Source organism: Eutrigla gurnardus (assembly GCF_963514095.1).
Source record: "Eutrigla gurnardus genome assembly, chromosome: 6".
In the NCBI taxonomy this organism is placed as follows: Eukaryota; Metazoa; Chordata; class Actinopteri; order Perciformes; family Triglidae; genus Eutrigla; species Eutrigla gurnardus.
In genome coordinates this window covers 16,706,851-16,724,444 of record NC_139920.1, presented here as the reverse complement: position 1 = coordinate 16,724,444, position 17,594 = coordinate 16,706,851, and the positions used below count along the sequence as shown (strand labels likewise).

Here is a 17,594-nt window from a genome sequence, read left to right as displayed (position 1 = left end):
CAAGTTTCAACAAACCTCATTAAAAAACCTCATGTGACAGGTAGGGAAACAGAGAACTTCTTGCCAGTTGATTCCCTTTGAGCGATCAGCATTAGTGAATAACACTAACACTGCCCTTGAGCAAGGCACTTAACACCCAAGTGCTTAATACATTTTGGTTTAACTAGGAATCAGGTGTTCAGCTGTTTCTGAAAAAGCTCAGCAAAAAGAAAGGTTGAAACAAAAAAGGGCTAAAAGAGTCACTGAAAAGGTATATGGTTGAAATATGATAACATATAAAAGACTGAGGACAAAACTCACAATTATTTACTTTGATAAAATTTTAAATCAGCTATTTGTGTAAAAACTAAGGCAAACAGTTGAAAAAAAAAATGTAAGACACGCAAGATACAACAGAACATTTCCCTTAAATTCAGCACAACTGTATAAACAAACATCCACATACGTCACATGGAAATGATGAGCCTTTGTGAGCTCGAGTCTCAGTTCAGTCTGTCTCACGTCTCTGATCAGAGCTGCATGGTTCACATTGAGTCTGTGAGTTCCCTGCTACAAATTCTTCCACATCTCTAAGTACCCATAACAAGTAGAAATATGATGTATAAAAAGAATACACTATGTATAAAAATCATCAACACTGTTGAATCAAATAGAAATTCTCTGCGTCATCAATACAAATATGACTTCTGAGTCTGTGTTAGAACTTTATAAATAACTCAACTAAGCACTGAGAACATGTCGGCTCATGTTGAGACATGCACACAGAGAATTTAATTGTTCCTCATTCCGTCTGTCCTGTGGAGTTACAGCTTGGATGTTAAATAGATGTAGTGTTATAATACATTGATGCAGCCAATGTACTGTGCATACATCATACTCGTACATAGAAACATGTTCAAATACAGTTTTTGCACTAATATAATGCTAATATATTATAACCTGGCTGTACTTATTATCCAAGTAAAAAAACAATCATCACAGAATAGCATAGTTTTGGAGAAAAATAAATACCTAAAATGTATCTATAACTATATATTTTATCTTCTTGCAAAGGCTGATGCTGAGACGGGCTTTTGAAATAAGTATAATACATTAAAAAGCTGCATACACAATCTTTTTTTTGCAGGAAAAAAAAAGTGCTTTCTCATATCACATGGAAGTTGATAATACAGTATGTCAGCGACATGCCGGACATAGTTGAATATTTTGAAATCAAACCCACTGTAGTGTTGTAAACCCTGCTGTTGCACTTCCCTGATGGATCTCAATACAAACATACGACTTATTGTGTACAAGTGATTTGTGCAAAAACACATTCTGTCCATAGACAGGTTCATGAGCCTCAGCTATGGATACATTGAGCAGAGCTCATTCACTGAACACATATTTCCCTGAATGCTGAGCAGCAGCAACTTAACTTTCACTTCTGCCTTTATCATTCTTCATAATTCTGTTCTGTTACGCTTCACAAGTCACAACTCAGTCACTAACAAAACAGATCTCATAACCAGGCGGAGTAGTACTTCTAATGCTTTGTGCAAACATGACATTGTGGTTCACCTCGTACACAGGTGCCCAAGAACAAAAACAATAGCTAAATACTAAAGTTTTCCGTGCCATTTTGTGTGTAGTATTGAACGCGGTGTGCCAATTTCAAGCTCTCACCTCTGTAAGAAGTGAGGTTTGAAGTCTATCATGGAAAAGTTGAGCTACGCACATACACAGAGAATTCACAGCTAGCTCAGGCTCATGGTAGAGACCGGTCAATCACAAGGTAGCGACACCCTCGAGCATACCCCGCTTTATCGTCTGCTTCAGTCTAAATGGAACCAGATTCTGAACATCATGCTGTATTGAAGAAGACTTAGAACCTGAAACGATTGAGATCAGGGTTTTTTTTTTTTTTTTTTTTTTTTTTTACAACCCATAGCCTACAGTCACCACCTGCTGGCCATTAGAAAGAATCCAAGTTTAAGGCACTTCCGTGTTGGCTCCACTTTTCAGACCCGAAGGTTGTCACCAGTTTGTGTCACATCTTCCTTCAGCTAGGCCTTCCAGATAACCTAGCTAGCCAGCTAAAACCAGCTTCATTGGGACCCACAAAGTCCCATGATATCGTGTAACAACCACTGGGTCTTCAGGTTTACCCTTCAGTCATTTCTTGGCCATGCTGTCTGGCTCCCCGTCTGGGCGGCCGTTTGATGAGGTCTGCCTTGCACTTGCAGGTCGGATCTTAGACGGGTCAGATGTCACCTTGGCGGTGTCAGACTGGACTTTGGCAGTTTCTGGCCGTGCTTTGGACTCTTTCTTCGGCGGTGGAGGAGTGGCCGGCTCCCACAGGATGAACTCATGCAGCAGTGTGTTGACAGCCTCAGGACACTCCATCATGACCATGTGACTGCCGTCCTCGAGGACCTTGAGGAAGGCCATTAGGAGGATCTGACAGACGGTTAAAAAAACAAAAGAAGTCATGGTATAGTTTTAGAAAATCTTCAAACGTTTTGGTTGGACATGAAATGGGGATTCTTCAAATACAACAGATACAATGTTAATGATATGGTGCTTTAGGGCCTAAACTATAAAATACCTTACCCTAATTACCATGAGTATCTTAGGTCCATGATGTCCTCGATGTTAATTCTTATGATCTCAATACAAACCAAGCTCTTTGACCATCTAGTTCCCTCTCCTTGACTCCCACTATGACTTAGGAGGGTAATCTTCCCTGCAGTTTGATTCTTTGAGACTGAAGAGGTGCACTCACCTCTGCCATGCGTTGGTCTTCTTCAATGGGGACGAACTTGTCGTGCATGCCGTGGACCAGCAGGATGGGCACCGTGAGTTCAGCGTGGTAGACCTCATCCCCCTCAGGCCAGTATTGCCCACTCATCATGGCGCGCAGCACAAAGGACGACACGTTGAAGGCGTTGTTGTCTTTCAGCAGCTGCTTCTCCTTGGCACCCTGCCGAGCAAAGCCGGCCCTGTAGGGGGCAGAGCGGAGGAGATTTACCTGGACTACAAATGAAAAGTAAAAACACCATTCTGATGAGACACAGCCACACGGTCAACCTCAGACCTCTGCTCATTAGAAGAGCTTTCACATATTTTACCTGACTTGAGATATTCATATTTGTCCTCCAAATGCGATTATTTCTAAATATATAACAATCAATGAGAGCTACCTGCTGCAACGTTAAGTTACATTCTATTGTATTTCAAAGCTCCCTATAGAGTAACAACCAATTATACAAGATTCTGCTCCAAATTCTGCACACAAAGTAGCATAGGAGACCGATGATACGTCCATGCATGGTAATGATCTAAGCAGGTACAACTGTTACTGTAATGTTGTGTTGCTGTCTGTCTTACTTGAGAAAGCTCCAGGCTAGCAGTGGCGAGAGGCAGTGAAGCACACAGGTGGGCAGGTTGAAGATGGAGCAGAGGCTGGGCTCCAGGGCTGTGGGACCACCTCCATTGATCATCACCATCTTGTGGATCTGTTCTGGATACTCGTGGGCCAGGAAGGTACAGAACGACACACTAGGAGAGCAGAACGGAAAGCTGGTCACAGGCTGGAAGAGTTAGTCTTTTTTAGTTAGAATTGCACATATCTGGGAAGTGTTTGGGGTTATATACGATTATTGTGGCAATTAAGCATGTAAGTATGTGGAGAATATGAAGGCAAGGCAACTTCTCCAAATCCCTAGTTTTATGTGACCAACTGTCAAAAACCTGACCTTGACTGTAACTTTTGCTAAATTATAATCCCTGCAAATGCTGAATGATAAATAACTAATAAAGTAAATAGTGTAACAGTTTCACAGCATTGTCTATCTAAAGTTTGCTAACATTCGGCTCCACAAGGTAACAAGTACAGACGAATGTATTGAACTGATCGACGGTGCACTGAATTAAAATGTTCAGTTTCAGGAGAAAGATTGTGTTATTTCTCTTTTTTAAACCTAACATAGACTCACCATACAGTGTACATACAGTATATATACAATCATATAAAACTGAAATCGCTGCATTATTTTCCATTAAATGAATGTAAAGATTAAGCAATTATTCAACCATAAACTCAAATTATGTCCACGTTGAGTTTGCTGATATTGTACTTGACTCACATGTCGGAGCTCTTAATATTATGGGCAACAAAACAGATATAGATGCGGTTCTCACTTTAATACTGATGTTTAAATATTTTTCATAACTGGAAGTCTTCACAAATCAAGTTCCATGAATATATTGTGAGCTCAAATTTACCCATAAGAGTGTCCTATGAGAATATTCCTCTTGCGTGCGTATCTCTTGAAGATGAGTCTCATGTCCTCGGCCAGGGCGTAGAAAGTGTACGCAGCAGCTATCTGTGGTGCTGAGCTGGCTCCGTGGCCTGCCAGGTCTGGGCAGATCACCTCGTAGCCCAGCCTGGAGAAGAAGTCCAACTGGCTTCTCCAGATGTCCAGTGAGCCTCCCACTCCATGGATGAAGAACAGAGCCACGTCTGCATGCGTCCCTTTACAGGCTGATATCTTCCTCTCCGAGTCGATCACCACCGTACGTTTGGGCTTCCTCCTGTACTTCCTGAGCTGCTGCGACTGGTCGGTCTGTCCAGCAGCAGGCGTCCCTCGTCCTGCTTCTGTTTCAGCCGTCCCATCTTTTCCAGCTGTGACGGACTCGGACCCCACCTCAGGGATGCTGACGGGCGCCGAGGTGTTACCACTGTCTGTCAGTTCAACCTCTACAGTGTTGTTTGGTTCTGCTTCTCCATTCTGGCAGTTTTTCAGCTCCGCACTCGCCCTGTCACCCAAGTTCTCAATGAATAGCTGTCCATTGCGATACACTGTGATCTTTCGTTTGCAGCTGACAGTCCCACCCGGCCCGGCGGGTTCCTCCACCGTCAGCCGGTCCGGGATGATGTGTCGAACCCGCAGGACACGGCCTGGTTTCACCTCCACAAACTCATAGCCATCCACGGATTCGGAGGTTTCTACAGGAACCACAACGTTGGCCGACTTGGAGGTCAGGCAGCAGAGAAGATTCTCCATAACGCTGGTCAGCATGGCTGCCAGTCTGTAGGGAACACATTCATATAAAACACACATAAATGAAACAAGGTCAGTGAAAACCAAGGCACATGGACTGTAAAAATATATAATAAATATACATATATTTGTTATAATTATTTGGTCACACATCAGATGAGATTTTTAACCCGGATCTCTACATCAGTTCTGAAAGTTGCACATTTATGTTTTCTACATACACCTATTTTAAAAATAATCACTCAGTATATCGTTCCTATATACACTTAACCCCGGATATCAGTATCAGCATCTGCCAAAATTGCTCTATTATCACTCTGTTGTGATGTTAAGTATGCCATTTTAAAGAAACGTTTTCTTATTTATCCTCATAAATCTTTAAATGTGCATCTAGGAACATCAGATGTCCTTTTCATCGAGGTAAACAAGTTTGGATGCCTTTTACAATCTGAGAGTAATTTCCACTCACACCCTTGAGACTTTCTGTCGGACGTAACTGAGCAGCGTCTTCCTTCGGCGCAGACTTTGGGGATATTAATAGACTGCACCAGTAATAGCTCGCTGAGTTAAAGCTGTCCACCATGTGATCACTCTGCAGAGGCACACACTGCCATGTCTGTGAAAACCACAAAACAACCTCATTAATGGGGGTTTTAACGCTTGTCTTCTTGGTGAACTCCAAACTTCTCACTTTGAAAAAGTGGGAACCACCAGAGAAGTAAATCTCCAAATAATGGACGAGACTCTGTGTAATGCAGGTACATTATACAGTTATTGTTTAGGTTGTGGGTTGATTACCAGCCATGGCAACAGGGGGGCAGCGGAGCAGGGTCTGCAGGTCTCTCTGCTGGTGCCTTTATCCTACCTTCCTGTTGCTCCCCTCCCTGCTAGAGGGGATTATACTCCCCGTCTAAATCCACACAACACAATCTGTCTAGCTCCTCTCTCGGTGAAAACACGACAACGCTTCTGTGTGATTTGTCGCATCTTTCTCTGCACTTGCGACTCGTCTGCTGCTTTCATCTGGGGATTATGGACACAATGTAATGCAGCCTCCCTGCTTCGCTGGCTGTTCCTGTGCCCTTTCTGCTTACAGTGGCAGGGTTCATCCAAACAGCAGTGTTGTACGGCGCAATTTGTAAACTGACTACAGACCTTTCTAATATCTCTGAGGGTGACACATTCCAATATTAAAATCTAATATTATTAAAGGCACCCGTTATCCAAACACAAGGTGGCCTTGAGTGTTTCCTTCTGTTCTGCAACCTCTGTTGTGTTTCTAAGTGTCCATTGACTGTAAACTGAATACAGAGGTGGTGTTATGGTGTTACCATAGCCTGCATTGTGCATTACTCAACTCTCACTTGCATTGGATATCATAATGCATTTATTAAGATTGGAATACGCATCCTTAAACATATCTGTGATGACAGAGATTAGGCCACCAAGCCAGACAGGAGGGCTGTGCTCTGTTTATGCAAAGTTAGACAAAATCACAGCTGGGAGTACCTGCCCAGTACTGCTTCATTAAGAGCCTTATTAAAGGGCAAATCATGGCTGAGGGTAATTTCCCTTTCACACCCCATTTACCAAGCTGTTGAACTGACCTCCTCACAGTCACAGTGCTGCTCCCCTAACTGATTGAAATGTTATGTTATGTCGAGCAAACCCCCTTGAATGATATCTGTGTCTCATTACTGCGTGGGTTTGCCTCCCTGTGCTTGATGTTTTCTGTTTGGACATCAGCGTACTGTGAGATGAAGCCCTGCAGTAAGTCGGAGTCCTCTTGTGGTTACAAGCGTCTGGCTTACCTTGACAGCGGCTGCAAGAGGCTGTTATATAACGGTTCCCTCAGGTCAAACACAATCACACAGCCGGGCCCGATGCCCAGAAAAGAGCCGAGACTGCCAAGGGGATTTAAAAACAACTAGTGTAGGTCCACCGTTGTAAATGACGTGTCGCCAGACATTGAATCCTGATCCTGAAGTGTTGCACTTGCTTGCTGGTGTCTGCCGCAATTTAATGAATAAATAGCTTTGTTTATCTTTGAAATATATCTTTGGTATGGACTGCAAGATTCAGCATGAAGAACTGCATCATAGCATTGGGTATTTCCCTTAAGATACCTGCATGTTGCTTCATATGAAAACAAATGCTGTTGAGGAACAGCAAAGCAAAGTAGATTTATTCAAAAACAAACCTATTTTGAGTCATTTGTGCATTTTGTGCTAAATGCTGTTGTTTATTATGGACAGCTACTGTAGCCATTCAACAAAAATGTCAAATTAATCTGGGACAAGAGAATACTACTGGCCTGTTAATAGCCATAATATGGTATTCTGTATATCTCTTTTGTTTGGATGGGGAGGGACCAGTATGGAACAACAGTGTGCTTCCCTTTTATGTGCTCTTCTGCCACTCAAATAACCAGGTGGTCAGTAGCTCACAGTTCAGGATGCATTTTAGTTCAAAACAAATGATCCTGTCCATCCTCATCATTGGCCATCCGGCCTTCATGCCCGCCCTGTTAGACTCAACACTCCACCTGCAGTCTCAGAAGGAACTGGAATGTATTGCCGACCTTTCCCACAAAGGTGTGTTTGCATCCTTTCGACAGCTGGCTCCAGAGAATGATCTCAAGAAAGTATTATTTTAGATAGTAACAAAAAAACAACAACACTTTCCGTCCTTCCCAGCTGCACCACCAGGGGCCTGGATGGAAGACTGTTTTAGCTTTAATCATTAACAGAAGGGTTATGTCTCAAGGATATATACATTAAAACATCTGTAGCCACTCTTTTAAAAATCTGAAGTGTGCCTGAAAAGAGGAACTGGGGATGGAATTAACTGATGAGACTTGAAGCTGAGAGAATCCTAATATGTAAGACGTGGAGAACTCATATTTGAAGGGTTTCATTGCATCTGCATCCGGCCGGAGGTGGACTCCAGCTGCCAGAGTTGTCTTGCATATATCATACGTTTTTTCCCTGTCAGTTGTTGGCCCCATTTTGCTCTAATTTGGAAACTTCTGTTTAGAATAGCCAGGAAGGGATGTTGTTTTCAAATTGCCAATCAAATTGTGAGTCCCTGCTGGACCATCAAATCTTTGAAGTGGAAGGAGACCGGCGTAAGTGGAGGAGCTGAGGTACCATAGTCAAGACACTATTATTAAATCCCACAAGGCATGGCAGCCTTGACAACAACAACAAACTTGTATCAGTCTGACTGAATAACGCCCCCCCCCCCCTCCTCTCTTTATTATATTTATTTATTTCTCCTATGTGTTTTATTTATTTATTTTTAAATGCCCGTTTATTTTTATAATTTATATGTATTTAATTATTTTCTATGGTGTTGCTCGTGTTATTGGGGGAAATTATTGATTTGAATATGATTACTATTGATCTATACTTCTTTATTTGCGATTGCTTGTATCTCAGTGTATCTGCAGAAAAACGTCAAGCTCACAGCTTCCCATTACAGGTGAAAACGTGATCCCAATATGAGTGATCAACAACATACGGTGTTGATCACTTAAATTGAATGTCACATTTACTACACTCAGTAACCCGTCTGTCTAGGCTCACTGCAACGCAACTTGATGTGCTTCTTTCTTTCTAATCTATAAATATAGTTTGACAAACACAAAAACAGACAAATAAAGGGGAAAATAGGTGACAGGAAAGAAAAAACGCTTACCTTTCTATGTCCAACAACACTGCGTGAAATATGATCAAATTGATGTAGTTTTCTTATGAAGCATCGAGGGAGTAGGAGAGCTATAATCTGTTCAGCCAATCCAATAATCTAATTTATCTGGATGCTGTTGTCCTGCAGGTGTAGCCTCCACATGGCGGCCAGCACTAGACTACTGACAGCGTACCTGTCTGTGTCTGTGTGTGGTTCAGAGGTGGATCCAGTCCTGTTTCATCTGCATGTACTGGCACTTCGCTTCCACGCCGGGATAGTAGGAGACGATGCGCCGGAGCAGCGCCGGCCGGATGGCAGGGTGTTAATCCAGCGACTGTCGCTGCGACTGAACCACTAGAGAGAGACCTCTTGGTTCACTTTTAGGATCTGAAGAGCTCCCTCCTGCTGCTATGTGGCGCGAGGCAACCAGTGAATAACATTCCATTTCAAATAATATATTATTTTATTTAAATAATAATAATAATAATAAAAAAGTAACACCAAACCTTGTGTAAAAGCACATTCAGAAAAGACCACCCTACCTGGGTGAGTATTTATTAAAAGGTCAGGAGCATTGTTGTATAGCTTTAAAACCATGTTAGAGTAGAACCAAGCGTAAAGCTGCAACAATGCTTAAATGTTTTTTGTTTTTTTGTCTTGAACTGACTTTACTAATAAAGTTTTAAATATCATTGGACCTCTTGGAAATATCAAGCTTTTTGATTCATCTTGACACTTAGTAACTCCCTCACAGGTTGTCCCACACCCATTCACAAATCAAATCAAATAGTTGATGGGGTCAACTCACCAGATGACCTACCGGCTAAAATGTCACTGGTTGTTTGTGATAAATATACCCCATATTGTATAGTTACGACAGAAGAGAGTATAAGAATAATGCTTTTATACATTTGGTTTTAAGTCCTGGTTCTGGGAGAAATTATGTTAAATTCAACTGTATGTAGTTGGAATAGCAAGTAAACTTGAGAATAAAATAGATGAATGACAATCAGCTTTATTGATCAAGCATGTGTTTTGTTTTTGTTTTGTTTGTTGTTTTTCTCTGTAAGACAACAAAGGGTGCTGGAGTAAACATAATGTGTGTGTATGTGGAAATGCCATATATACAGAATATACAGCATGCTTAGATTTACATTGGCAGTGATATTTGCATGTCAAACGTGTGTATTTAAACGATGACATATATAATCCAGGTGTTAACTTTCTTCACTGTGCACAGATAAAGATCAGAAGGAAATATCATGGATGTAATGGTCATGAGTAGTTATGAGAATGTTGACGTTCATCATGTGCAAGCAAGATTCCCCAGCCAATGTTTATGATGACGCCATGACGTGTTGTGTTTAATGATTGGCTGTCAGGTCAAGCTCCTACCACGTGGGAGCGAGGCTAGACCAACAGGCGCGTTCGGGGCGTGGCCAACATAGCATCGCTACCATCATGCTAGCCGAAGAAGTCCTGTGCAACTGGCTTTGCGAGCTCGTGCAATGACACACTCTACTCCACCTCTGCGTGTAGTGTCGTTCTTTACCCATCGATCCTGATGTCTAGAATGGAAACACCAACTTGCGTGTGAGGACCGTTGTTTTCTTTGCCAAGAGGTCCCGACAGGACACCTGTTTCGGTTAACTAGCCTGTGAGCTAGCGCGGCTAACCGTAACCATACTCACACCGCCAGCCATCACGACCCGGGCAACAGACGCCGAGCTAAGTCTTCAAGTCGGCGTTTCGACGTTGGAAATCTCCACCATCATCATGGAGAAGGTATTAATTCCACACACGGCAGTCTTGTGACGCCATATTAAACCTACTGTTGTCAGAGGGCATGCGGTAACGCCGAGCTAGCTGACAGATAGCTGGTGGGTAGCGGGTAGCTGCTAGCCACACCTGCTTCTCCTGTTGCCGTTCATTCACCGAGGCCGAGCCGGCATCTTTTCATGCTCTGAGCTGCTCTGCTCCGACTTTCTAGTTTGAAACCACTCGCTGCCTACTGTATCTAATACTATCAGCTCCAGGTGGGAGGTAACTGGGAGAGCAGCGGGCCCTTCAGCGTGGGTTGCTATGAGGGAACGCCCCGCACTGACTGTGACGGTTAAACTGGATCTACAGTCTTGTGCATGTGCGGTTTCTTTAATCCCGCATGTGTAATGGGGGAGAAACTCTCGATACTAATACCAACCGATAATTGTGACCCGGGGGACCAAATGGACAGACGTCTCTGGGTTTGCAGTCTTTAGCGAAAGAAAGGACATTAAGCCAGAGCTGCGGGGTGTAACCATCACCTCCACCTCTTCCCACAGGCTGAATTCTTGAAAGGACTTCCTGTCTACAATAAGAGCAACTTCAGCAGGTTTCATGCAGACTCTGTTTGTAAAGCATCTGTAAGTAGCCCATGATATTTTATATATCCTCAGACTGTTTATTATTATTATTATTATTATTATTATTATAAGGAATGCTTAATGGTTGTCTTAAAATATTTGATCACACAAAAGACAAATAACTAAAACTATCCCTAATGCTGTGATTGTCCCTCAACCCAATTATACACAAAACATGCATAAGAGTAACTTGTAACCTCTTTTTGTCCTGTTTTCCAGAGTCGGAGGCCCTCTGTGTACCTTCCAACACGAGAATACCCCTCTGAACAGAGTAGGTGACAAAACTCACAACTCACTTAAAACCAGAAATGACCGTTAAGGCTTATTAACAGCAGCTGGTATTGTACAGTAGTTGATCACTGATGTGTTTTCGCTAAATGCTTCCTTTTATGGTGACTTGTGTTTTTAAAATGACCAGCTCTTAAGTTTTTTTCTCAGTAATATGATGACTTTTCTGTGCTCTACAGTTATTGTAACGGAGAAAACCAACATCCTCCTGCGTTACCTCCATCAGCAGTGGGACAAAAAGGTGAGCGTGTGCCTTTCTTTGGAGATAATTGTATTAGTCTGGCTTCGCTTATTGATAGCTAGCTTCTGTCTTTGTTAGGTCTCAGCTTATCATGAGCTCCTTAAAACAACGATGGTCTTTTGTAGCTGCTTTTTTCCGACTGATGTGTAATCCTTTTGTGTCACACAGAATGCAGCAAAGAAAAGGGAACAGGAACAAGGTGAGGGTGACAGTCCGGCACCCCCCAGGAAGATTGCCAGGACAGATAGCCAAGAGATGAACGAGGACTCATAAGTGTGTGTGTGTCTGTGTGTGTCTGTGTGTTTGTGTATATGGAGTATAGCCAGTATAAACTAACAAAAACAGGATAATCCCACCTGAATAAATACTTCTGGCCATTCTGCACTATCTTGGCATTAAATTAAAAGTCACCCATAGAGAATTAGGGACATTCCCGTCAACAAAGCAGCCATTCATGATGTAAAGCTTGTGTGCGTGGAAATCCCGTAACCAGAAAAGGTCTGAAAATCACTGTTGGTCGTCGCCTCGACAGCGCCGCTGTTAGGGAGGGAGCTATATACTGATGTTGTATTTATTTATGCTGGCTATTCCCTGTGTAGCAGTAAATGTGTATATGTTTTTATGCATACTGAGCTGTGAGTGCGTGTCGTGCTGCGTGTGTGATGTGAATGAGTGGTTGGTAAGAAATGTCAAAAAGAGTACATTTTAAGATCAGAAGGACTTGACAGATGAAGTCAGACACTACCCTTATAGACGGTCTCATAACTGGTACATGACTATAACTTGACTTGTGTAGCCATCTGCCACCTGGAGAGTCGGTCCTGATTTGTGCAAAGATAAGTTTTTGTTACTGTTTTAATTTTATTCTAATATTATTGTTTATGTATGGCTATGAGCTTCCTGCCAGCCACAGTGCCCACCCTCTCGGTTCACTGCCCACTCTGCTGCCACATGGGGGCATTGCGACGTTTCTCCACACTGTTTTTGAATCAACAGAACCAAGACTGCACTGTGAACAGAACAGCACAAAGTAGAAGCAACTCTTCCAGAATCCCCCACACCCCCCCTAGATGTGTGCTTATGGTGAATATGCATATCTTCATTCTAATCTGGGACTTGTGCTGTAGGATAAATGTCGTGTTGGTGTTTTTTTGAGAAATAGTTTTGACATCTGGCACCACCTTCTGGCTCATCTCGGCTAGTGAGAATGAGTCAGTGAGTTTTAGCTGCACTTTCATCAAAGGATGTAAAAGGAAAAACATTGAGCTCAAGTATGGAAGTGTAAATTGTGACATTGGATCTTCAGTTGCACAAGGTAACAGCATAGTGAAGAAAAATATGAAGTGACATCTGGAAAAGGGGGGGGGAAAGACGATGCTGTGATTGTAAATAATTGCCAGTACCAGAATTAGTTTATCTAATGGAGTCTCTTCGTGTCTTGCCTTTTTTTGTAAAATAATACATGCCCATGGATACAATAGAAAAGTAAAGAAAAGAGCGCGGTGCCCAGTGGATGTTACTTTGCCTTGCATGTTGATGTTTTCACGGCTGGGTATTAAACTTCTGGACCAGTAAAAAAAAAAAAAGACATAAGTGGTGTTGGGGTTGTGGTGTTACCTTGCGTGACTGTCGGAGGTATTAGCCTAGAGGCCCTACAACTTGTCATCATGGTTCGGACCCTTTAGCTCCCCCAGCTCAGGGCTGGTTTTTGTCTGAGAGCTGGCTTAGATGGACAGAGAGGGGGTTTAAAGGGAGGTTATGTTTTCAGCCATAGAATGCACAGCAAGCATGCACAGCAAAGTGCAGTCGCCATCCTGCCTTGTTCCCGAGCTTCAGTTTGTATTGGTGTCATATTCTGTACAACACTGAATAAAGCTTCTTTTTTATATATATATATAATCACTGCCCAGCAGTTCCATCGAAGCCTCCTGTCCTTCCTATTCTTTTTTTCAGTTTAAAATGTGGACTGACAGTGTTGTCGGTCGTCTTCCTACCTACATTGTAAATCTGTTTGTGAAGCCTAAAGCCACATTATGCTTCTACTCGGATCGTTCTACGACACCCCAAGCCTTGCCCCATCTCATGTGTTAGATCAGATATCTTCTTTTTAGCTTTGCTGAAATAAAGCTGGATTGAAACTGGGTTTTTTTGTCATGTGGTATTCTTGTTTTTAGGAGATTCAGATTCCCAGTATTGCTTTGAGAGTGAAGAAAACAGTAGTCAACAGCTTTTTTTGTGGGGGAACAAGTTGATGACAACACATGGAATGCATTTGAAATAGTTTTATTAACTATTTTTCAGATCTTACAAAAATATGACAAAATAAATTAAAAGAAATAAATAATCCCATTTCCCAGTATTTCTCTTTAAAAGATCTTTTTTTTTTTTTTTGTACAGCGGTACATTGGAAGAGCATATGATGTTCAGTGAGTGAGGCTTCCATGAAGTTGTCTTATCTTGAGGTTCGGGTCAGGTTTTAATGTAGCTGTGGTGAGAACCTCACCTGTTCACATACACTCTTAAAATCCATAAGAACACACAACGTTTACCGAATTCAGTCCTTTCCCTTCCCTTTGCATTAGACCGCCTTGATCAGCTCAAATCCTTGTAGAGAACCGCTGTTGCTTTGACAGTGAATTACAGATGGCTGATGAGTCTGAGCTGCTGTCCTTACAGGAGGGACGCTGGGCTTGGTGCCAGATCTCATCCCTTAATGAAGCTTTCAATGATGCCCAAAAATGTCTTACTTTTCTCCCACCAATGCCTATTTAAATACCACCATATTAACAATACGCAGAAGCTGCTGTTGCTGCTAGAAGTGCACGGATGAAAGAAGTGATAAGTTGGTTAATGTCCGTTTCTACCATAAGAAGTCGACGTGTAAGTTTTCCTTGAATAAGGAGGAACTACAAACATGGAGGCATGGCCTTAACTGTTAGTCACCTTGCTTTGAAGCTCGCCCCTGATCTTCTCTCACATCATTATCTGGACTCTTCATCCCTGAAATCCAAATGCTGTGGTTTTGATGCACGTTTTCCGCATATAAAAAGAACACACCGTAGATTGACACCAATAATACTGTGACCATACAAATTGATGTCCTATTCCCTTATTGCATTTAATGTCGCTAAAATCTTTTTGCTTTTCTGCGGAAGTACATTTTTTTTGTTGTTGTTCTCTTCAGGCGTGTGACTGAAATGTGGACTTTTATTTATCGTGACGTCGTTACAGACACATGAAATGTAAAAAGCTGTTTGGAGCTCAATGTCTTCATCACTCCTAGACTACACATGTGTAAACATAAATCAGTGGATGGATGAGCTTATTATTCTAATTGTGAGCCGGGGAGATTCCTCACATCGGTAATGAGACAGGAGGCAGCTGAGAGAGCTGACAGGATATAGAGGGGACACACAGAAAGGATGCATAGAGTCTGGCGGGGGGATAACGCAGGAGGATGTATGCTGCAGATGTGGGAGTTAGTCTAGATGGTCATACATATAACATAAATATGTTATTGCCAAAATCCTTGCCAGAGATGTTGGTGTGGAAATGCATAGTTAATGTTTCCGTCTCTCAACCTACAGTGTGAAGACCTCTTCATGATATCACGATACGCCTTGTTACGCCGCTGTCCCCGCTGTATTCTGATGACAAGAGAGTAGCGGTATGGAACAACTGTGGTGAATCACAACAACACGTTTTGCTATGCAAATGTACTCTGGCGCCACCTTCTGGAGACCCCACAGAAACATAATACCTGTTTATGGTAGATGGTGGGCGTGCTTACTAGACAATCAGCACGCAAACATTTTGGGGTTAACAGTATAATTGGAAAAATACCGCTTTGGTTAAAAAAAATCTCTGCACTGCAATAACGCAATGCATCAAATGGTGCACATAAAAAAAGATACGGAGCTCAACTTAATAAGAGCAACTCTTGTTTAAAAAAAGGGGGGGAGATGAATGTGAATATTTATGAACTAGTTGCTGAGAGCAGGGGCAGGTGATGAGATGACATGTTCCGTGTGAAAGGAGGAAATGAAAACAACCCAGCTTTTGCATAATGTTATGAGGCAGGCTGGTGTCGGTCCTCTCCTGCAGAGCGAGACTGGTTTCCATGCAGGGTGGTAGGCTTTAGTGCAAATGTTACTTCTTTAACTCTACACTCATTTGCCAAGCTTGGTTCGAGCGTGTGGAATGGAGCGCCACCTGTGGTTGAAAGGTGCTCTACGGGCCTGGAGAAGAGCCTTCACCTTCATCACCTTCGTCTATTTCTGCTTTTTTTTTTTTTTTTTTTTTTGCTTTTTCTCGTCTCTCTTCCACTTACTCTCCTGGGGAAAATACTGGCATGTGACAGCTCCACTTACTAAGCTCTTTCCCTCCTTTTCAAACAAATCTGCTACTTTCACAGGATGGGAGGAAGTGTTCAAAGCTCAGTCATCACCTCTGCTTTGAAAATAAAGCTGGTGATTCATCAGGGAGGCTTATTAAGGAAGGGTTTGTGTGATGACTGATAAGAATCATTTAAACGGATGATATTGCTTTTCCATTTTTTTTTTTACCACTTCAATATAAAAGTGCAGGGCCAAAGACTTCCTCACAGTTATTAATGAGACGGTATCTAATGACCACATGTGTTGTGACGGCTAAAAACACCCTCAGAAGTTAGTTCCTGTACAATTTGTGATCCTTTCATACCACTGTATACGCATTTTAATATTTTTTTTTCCTCAACAACAGGCTGTTTAGTCTGAGTGGTAGGTCAACGAGATGCTTACAATTTATGACTAGAAGAAATCAAGAAATGCAGCTCTCTGCTTTCAAGGCTTCAAAATATTAGAAACGCAGCTCATGCATTTCTTTATGTATTGCAGACAAGGAAGGATTTGTGTGTGTGTGTGTGTTTATGCAGTAATGATAAGAGGGGCTTACGTCTTCCTTATAAAGCCTGTTTTTTTTTTTTGTCCCAAAACCAAAACAGCAGTCACCTCTCATCTGTTTCTTCTTCTCCTCTCTCTGCTACTACACATAGCCTGTGATAGCACAGGAGGTCGGCCAGGCCTCTCCCCACCATAAACACACCGCTTCTTCGGTTGAGATGTAACCAATGACGGGTTTGACCTCTACGGAGCTACTAGACTTTCGAGCTGGCCTGGTCCGCGTCTGTCGCATGTCCGTTCTCTGACCCTTCTCCTCCGGGCGACGGGATCTCGTCTGGAACACCGTTCAAGTCCGACCTGGATGCTTGTCTGTCCGACGTCTGTGACGATGATCCGTCCTCGGGTCTGGGCACCGCGGCCCCGTTCACACAAGTCCCCCCCTCAGATTTCCCAAAGTTAAACAGTTTCCCAGGGTTGAAGGCTTTGCTGGGTGACTGAGAACGCTCCTGGGAGCTGCTACCTGATGATGAGGATGATGACGCTGTAGCCGTGGCATTCGTGGCCGCGGTGGCCGCCGCAGCAACCTCCTTCTTATTCTCAGGGGACTTGAGGAATTTGAAGCTCAGAAACCCGGGCAGCTTGGGCTCGTTCCCAGTGGGAGACTGGGGGGAGCGGGCGCCACTGGAGGAGAACTTACTCTGCAGCGGGATGATCTGCTTCAGCTTCATCACGTTGTTGTTGGCCAACAGAGAGCTGGGCCTCTTGGGTTTGTCCGACCCGCCGCCGCCTCCTCCGCCCCCGGGCCGGGATTTGCTGCTGTGGCTTTTGTCGTGGTGGTGATCCCCAGAGGAGTCGCCCTTGCTGTCGTCCCGCTCCCTTTCCCTGCGGGCCATATGCTCCGCCTGCCTCTGCCTCTCCTCCTCCTCCCTCTTCCTCCTCTGCAGCTGCTGGTAATGCTGCTGCGCCTGTCGCTCATGCTTCTGCAGAGGAAGGGGAAATAGTCCCACAATGTATTTTCTAGAATAAGCAATTAGGCTCCAAAAAG

General features: G+C 43.1%; 3 protein-coding genes across 7 annotated transcripts in view; 1 reads left to right on the top strand and 2 right to left on the bottom strand.

Annotated features, from left to right (window-relative positions):
* Positions 1–1,627: 1,627 nt before the first annotated feature.
* Positions 1,628–9,084, bottom strand: abhd8b (abhydrolase domain containing 8b). 3 transcript variants are annotated; one of them, XM_084010854.1, is made up of 5 exons: positions 8,745–9,084; positions 4,267–5,073; positions 3,370–3,540; positions 2,765–2,981; positions 1,628–2,439 (listed from the first exon to the last, which is right to left on the bottom strand). In XM_084010854.1, the coding sequence occupies exons 2-5, from the start codon at positions 5,061–5,063 to the stop codon at positions 2,155–2,157; spliced, it is 1,470 nt and encodes a 489-aa protein (XP_083866980.1). In that variant the 5' UTR covers positions 5,064–5,073; positions 8,745–9,084; the 3' UTR covers positions 1,628–2,154. The 3 variants fall into 3 exon arrangements, with proteins under 3 accessions (XP_083866980.1, XP_083866981.1, XP_083866979.1); XM_084010855.1 differs by having other exon boundaries at positions 8,929–9,084; XM_084010853.1 differs by lacking the exon at positions 8,745–9,084 and having other exon boundaries at positions 4,267–5,112.
* Positions 9,085–10,199: 1,115 nt separating this feature from the next.
* dda1 (DET1 and DDB1 associated 1) lies at positions 10,200–12,928 on the top strand. The gene is made up of 5 exons (XM_084012114.1): positions 10,200–10,520; positions 11,057–11,137; positions 11,357–11,408; positions 11,605–11,666; positions 11,835–12,928. The coding sequence occupies exons 1-5, from the start codon at positions 10,512–10,514 to the stop codon at positions 11,937–11,939; spliced, it is 309 nt and encodes a 102-aa protein (XP_083868240.1). The 5' UTR covers positions 10,200–10,511; the 3' UTR covers positions 11,940–12,928.
* A 1,005-nt stretch (positions 12,929–13,933) lies between these two features.
* The window catches only part of ano8b (anoctamin 8b), a 34,038-nt gene continuing 30,377 nt past the window's right edge, over positions 13,934–17,594 (bottom strand). For all 3 annotated transcript variants that reach the window (XM_084012102.1, XM_084012103.1, XM_084012104.1), the window contains one exon: positions 13,934–17,529. In XM_084012102.1, the coding sequence (XP_083868228.1) occupies positions 16,804–17,529 (726 nt within the window). In that variant the 3' untranslated portion in view covers positions 13,934–16,803. The remainder of the gene's footprint in view (positions 17,530–17,594) is intronic.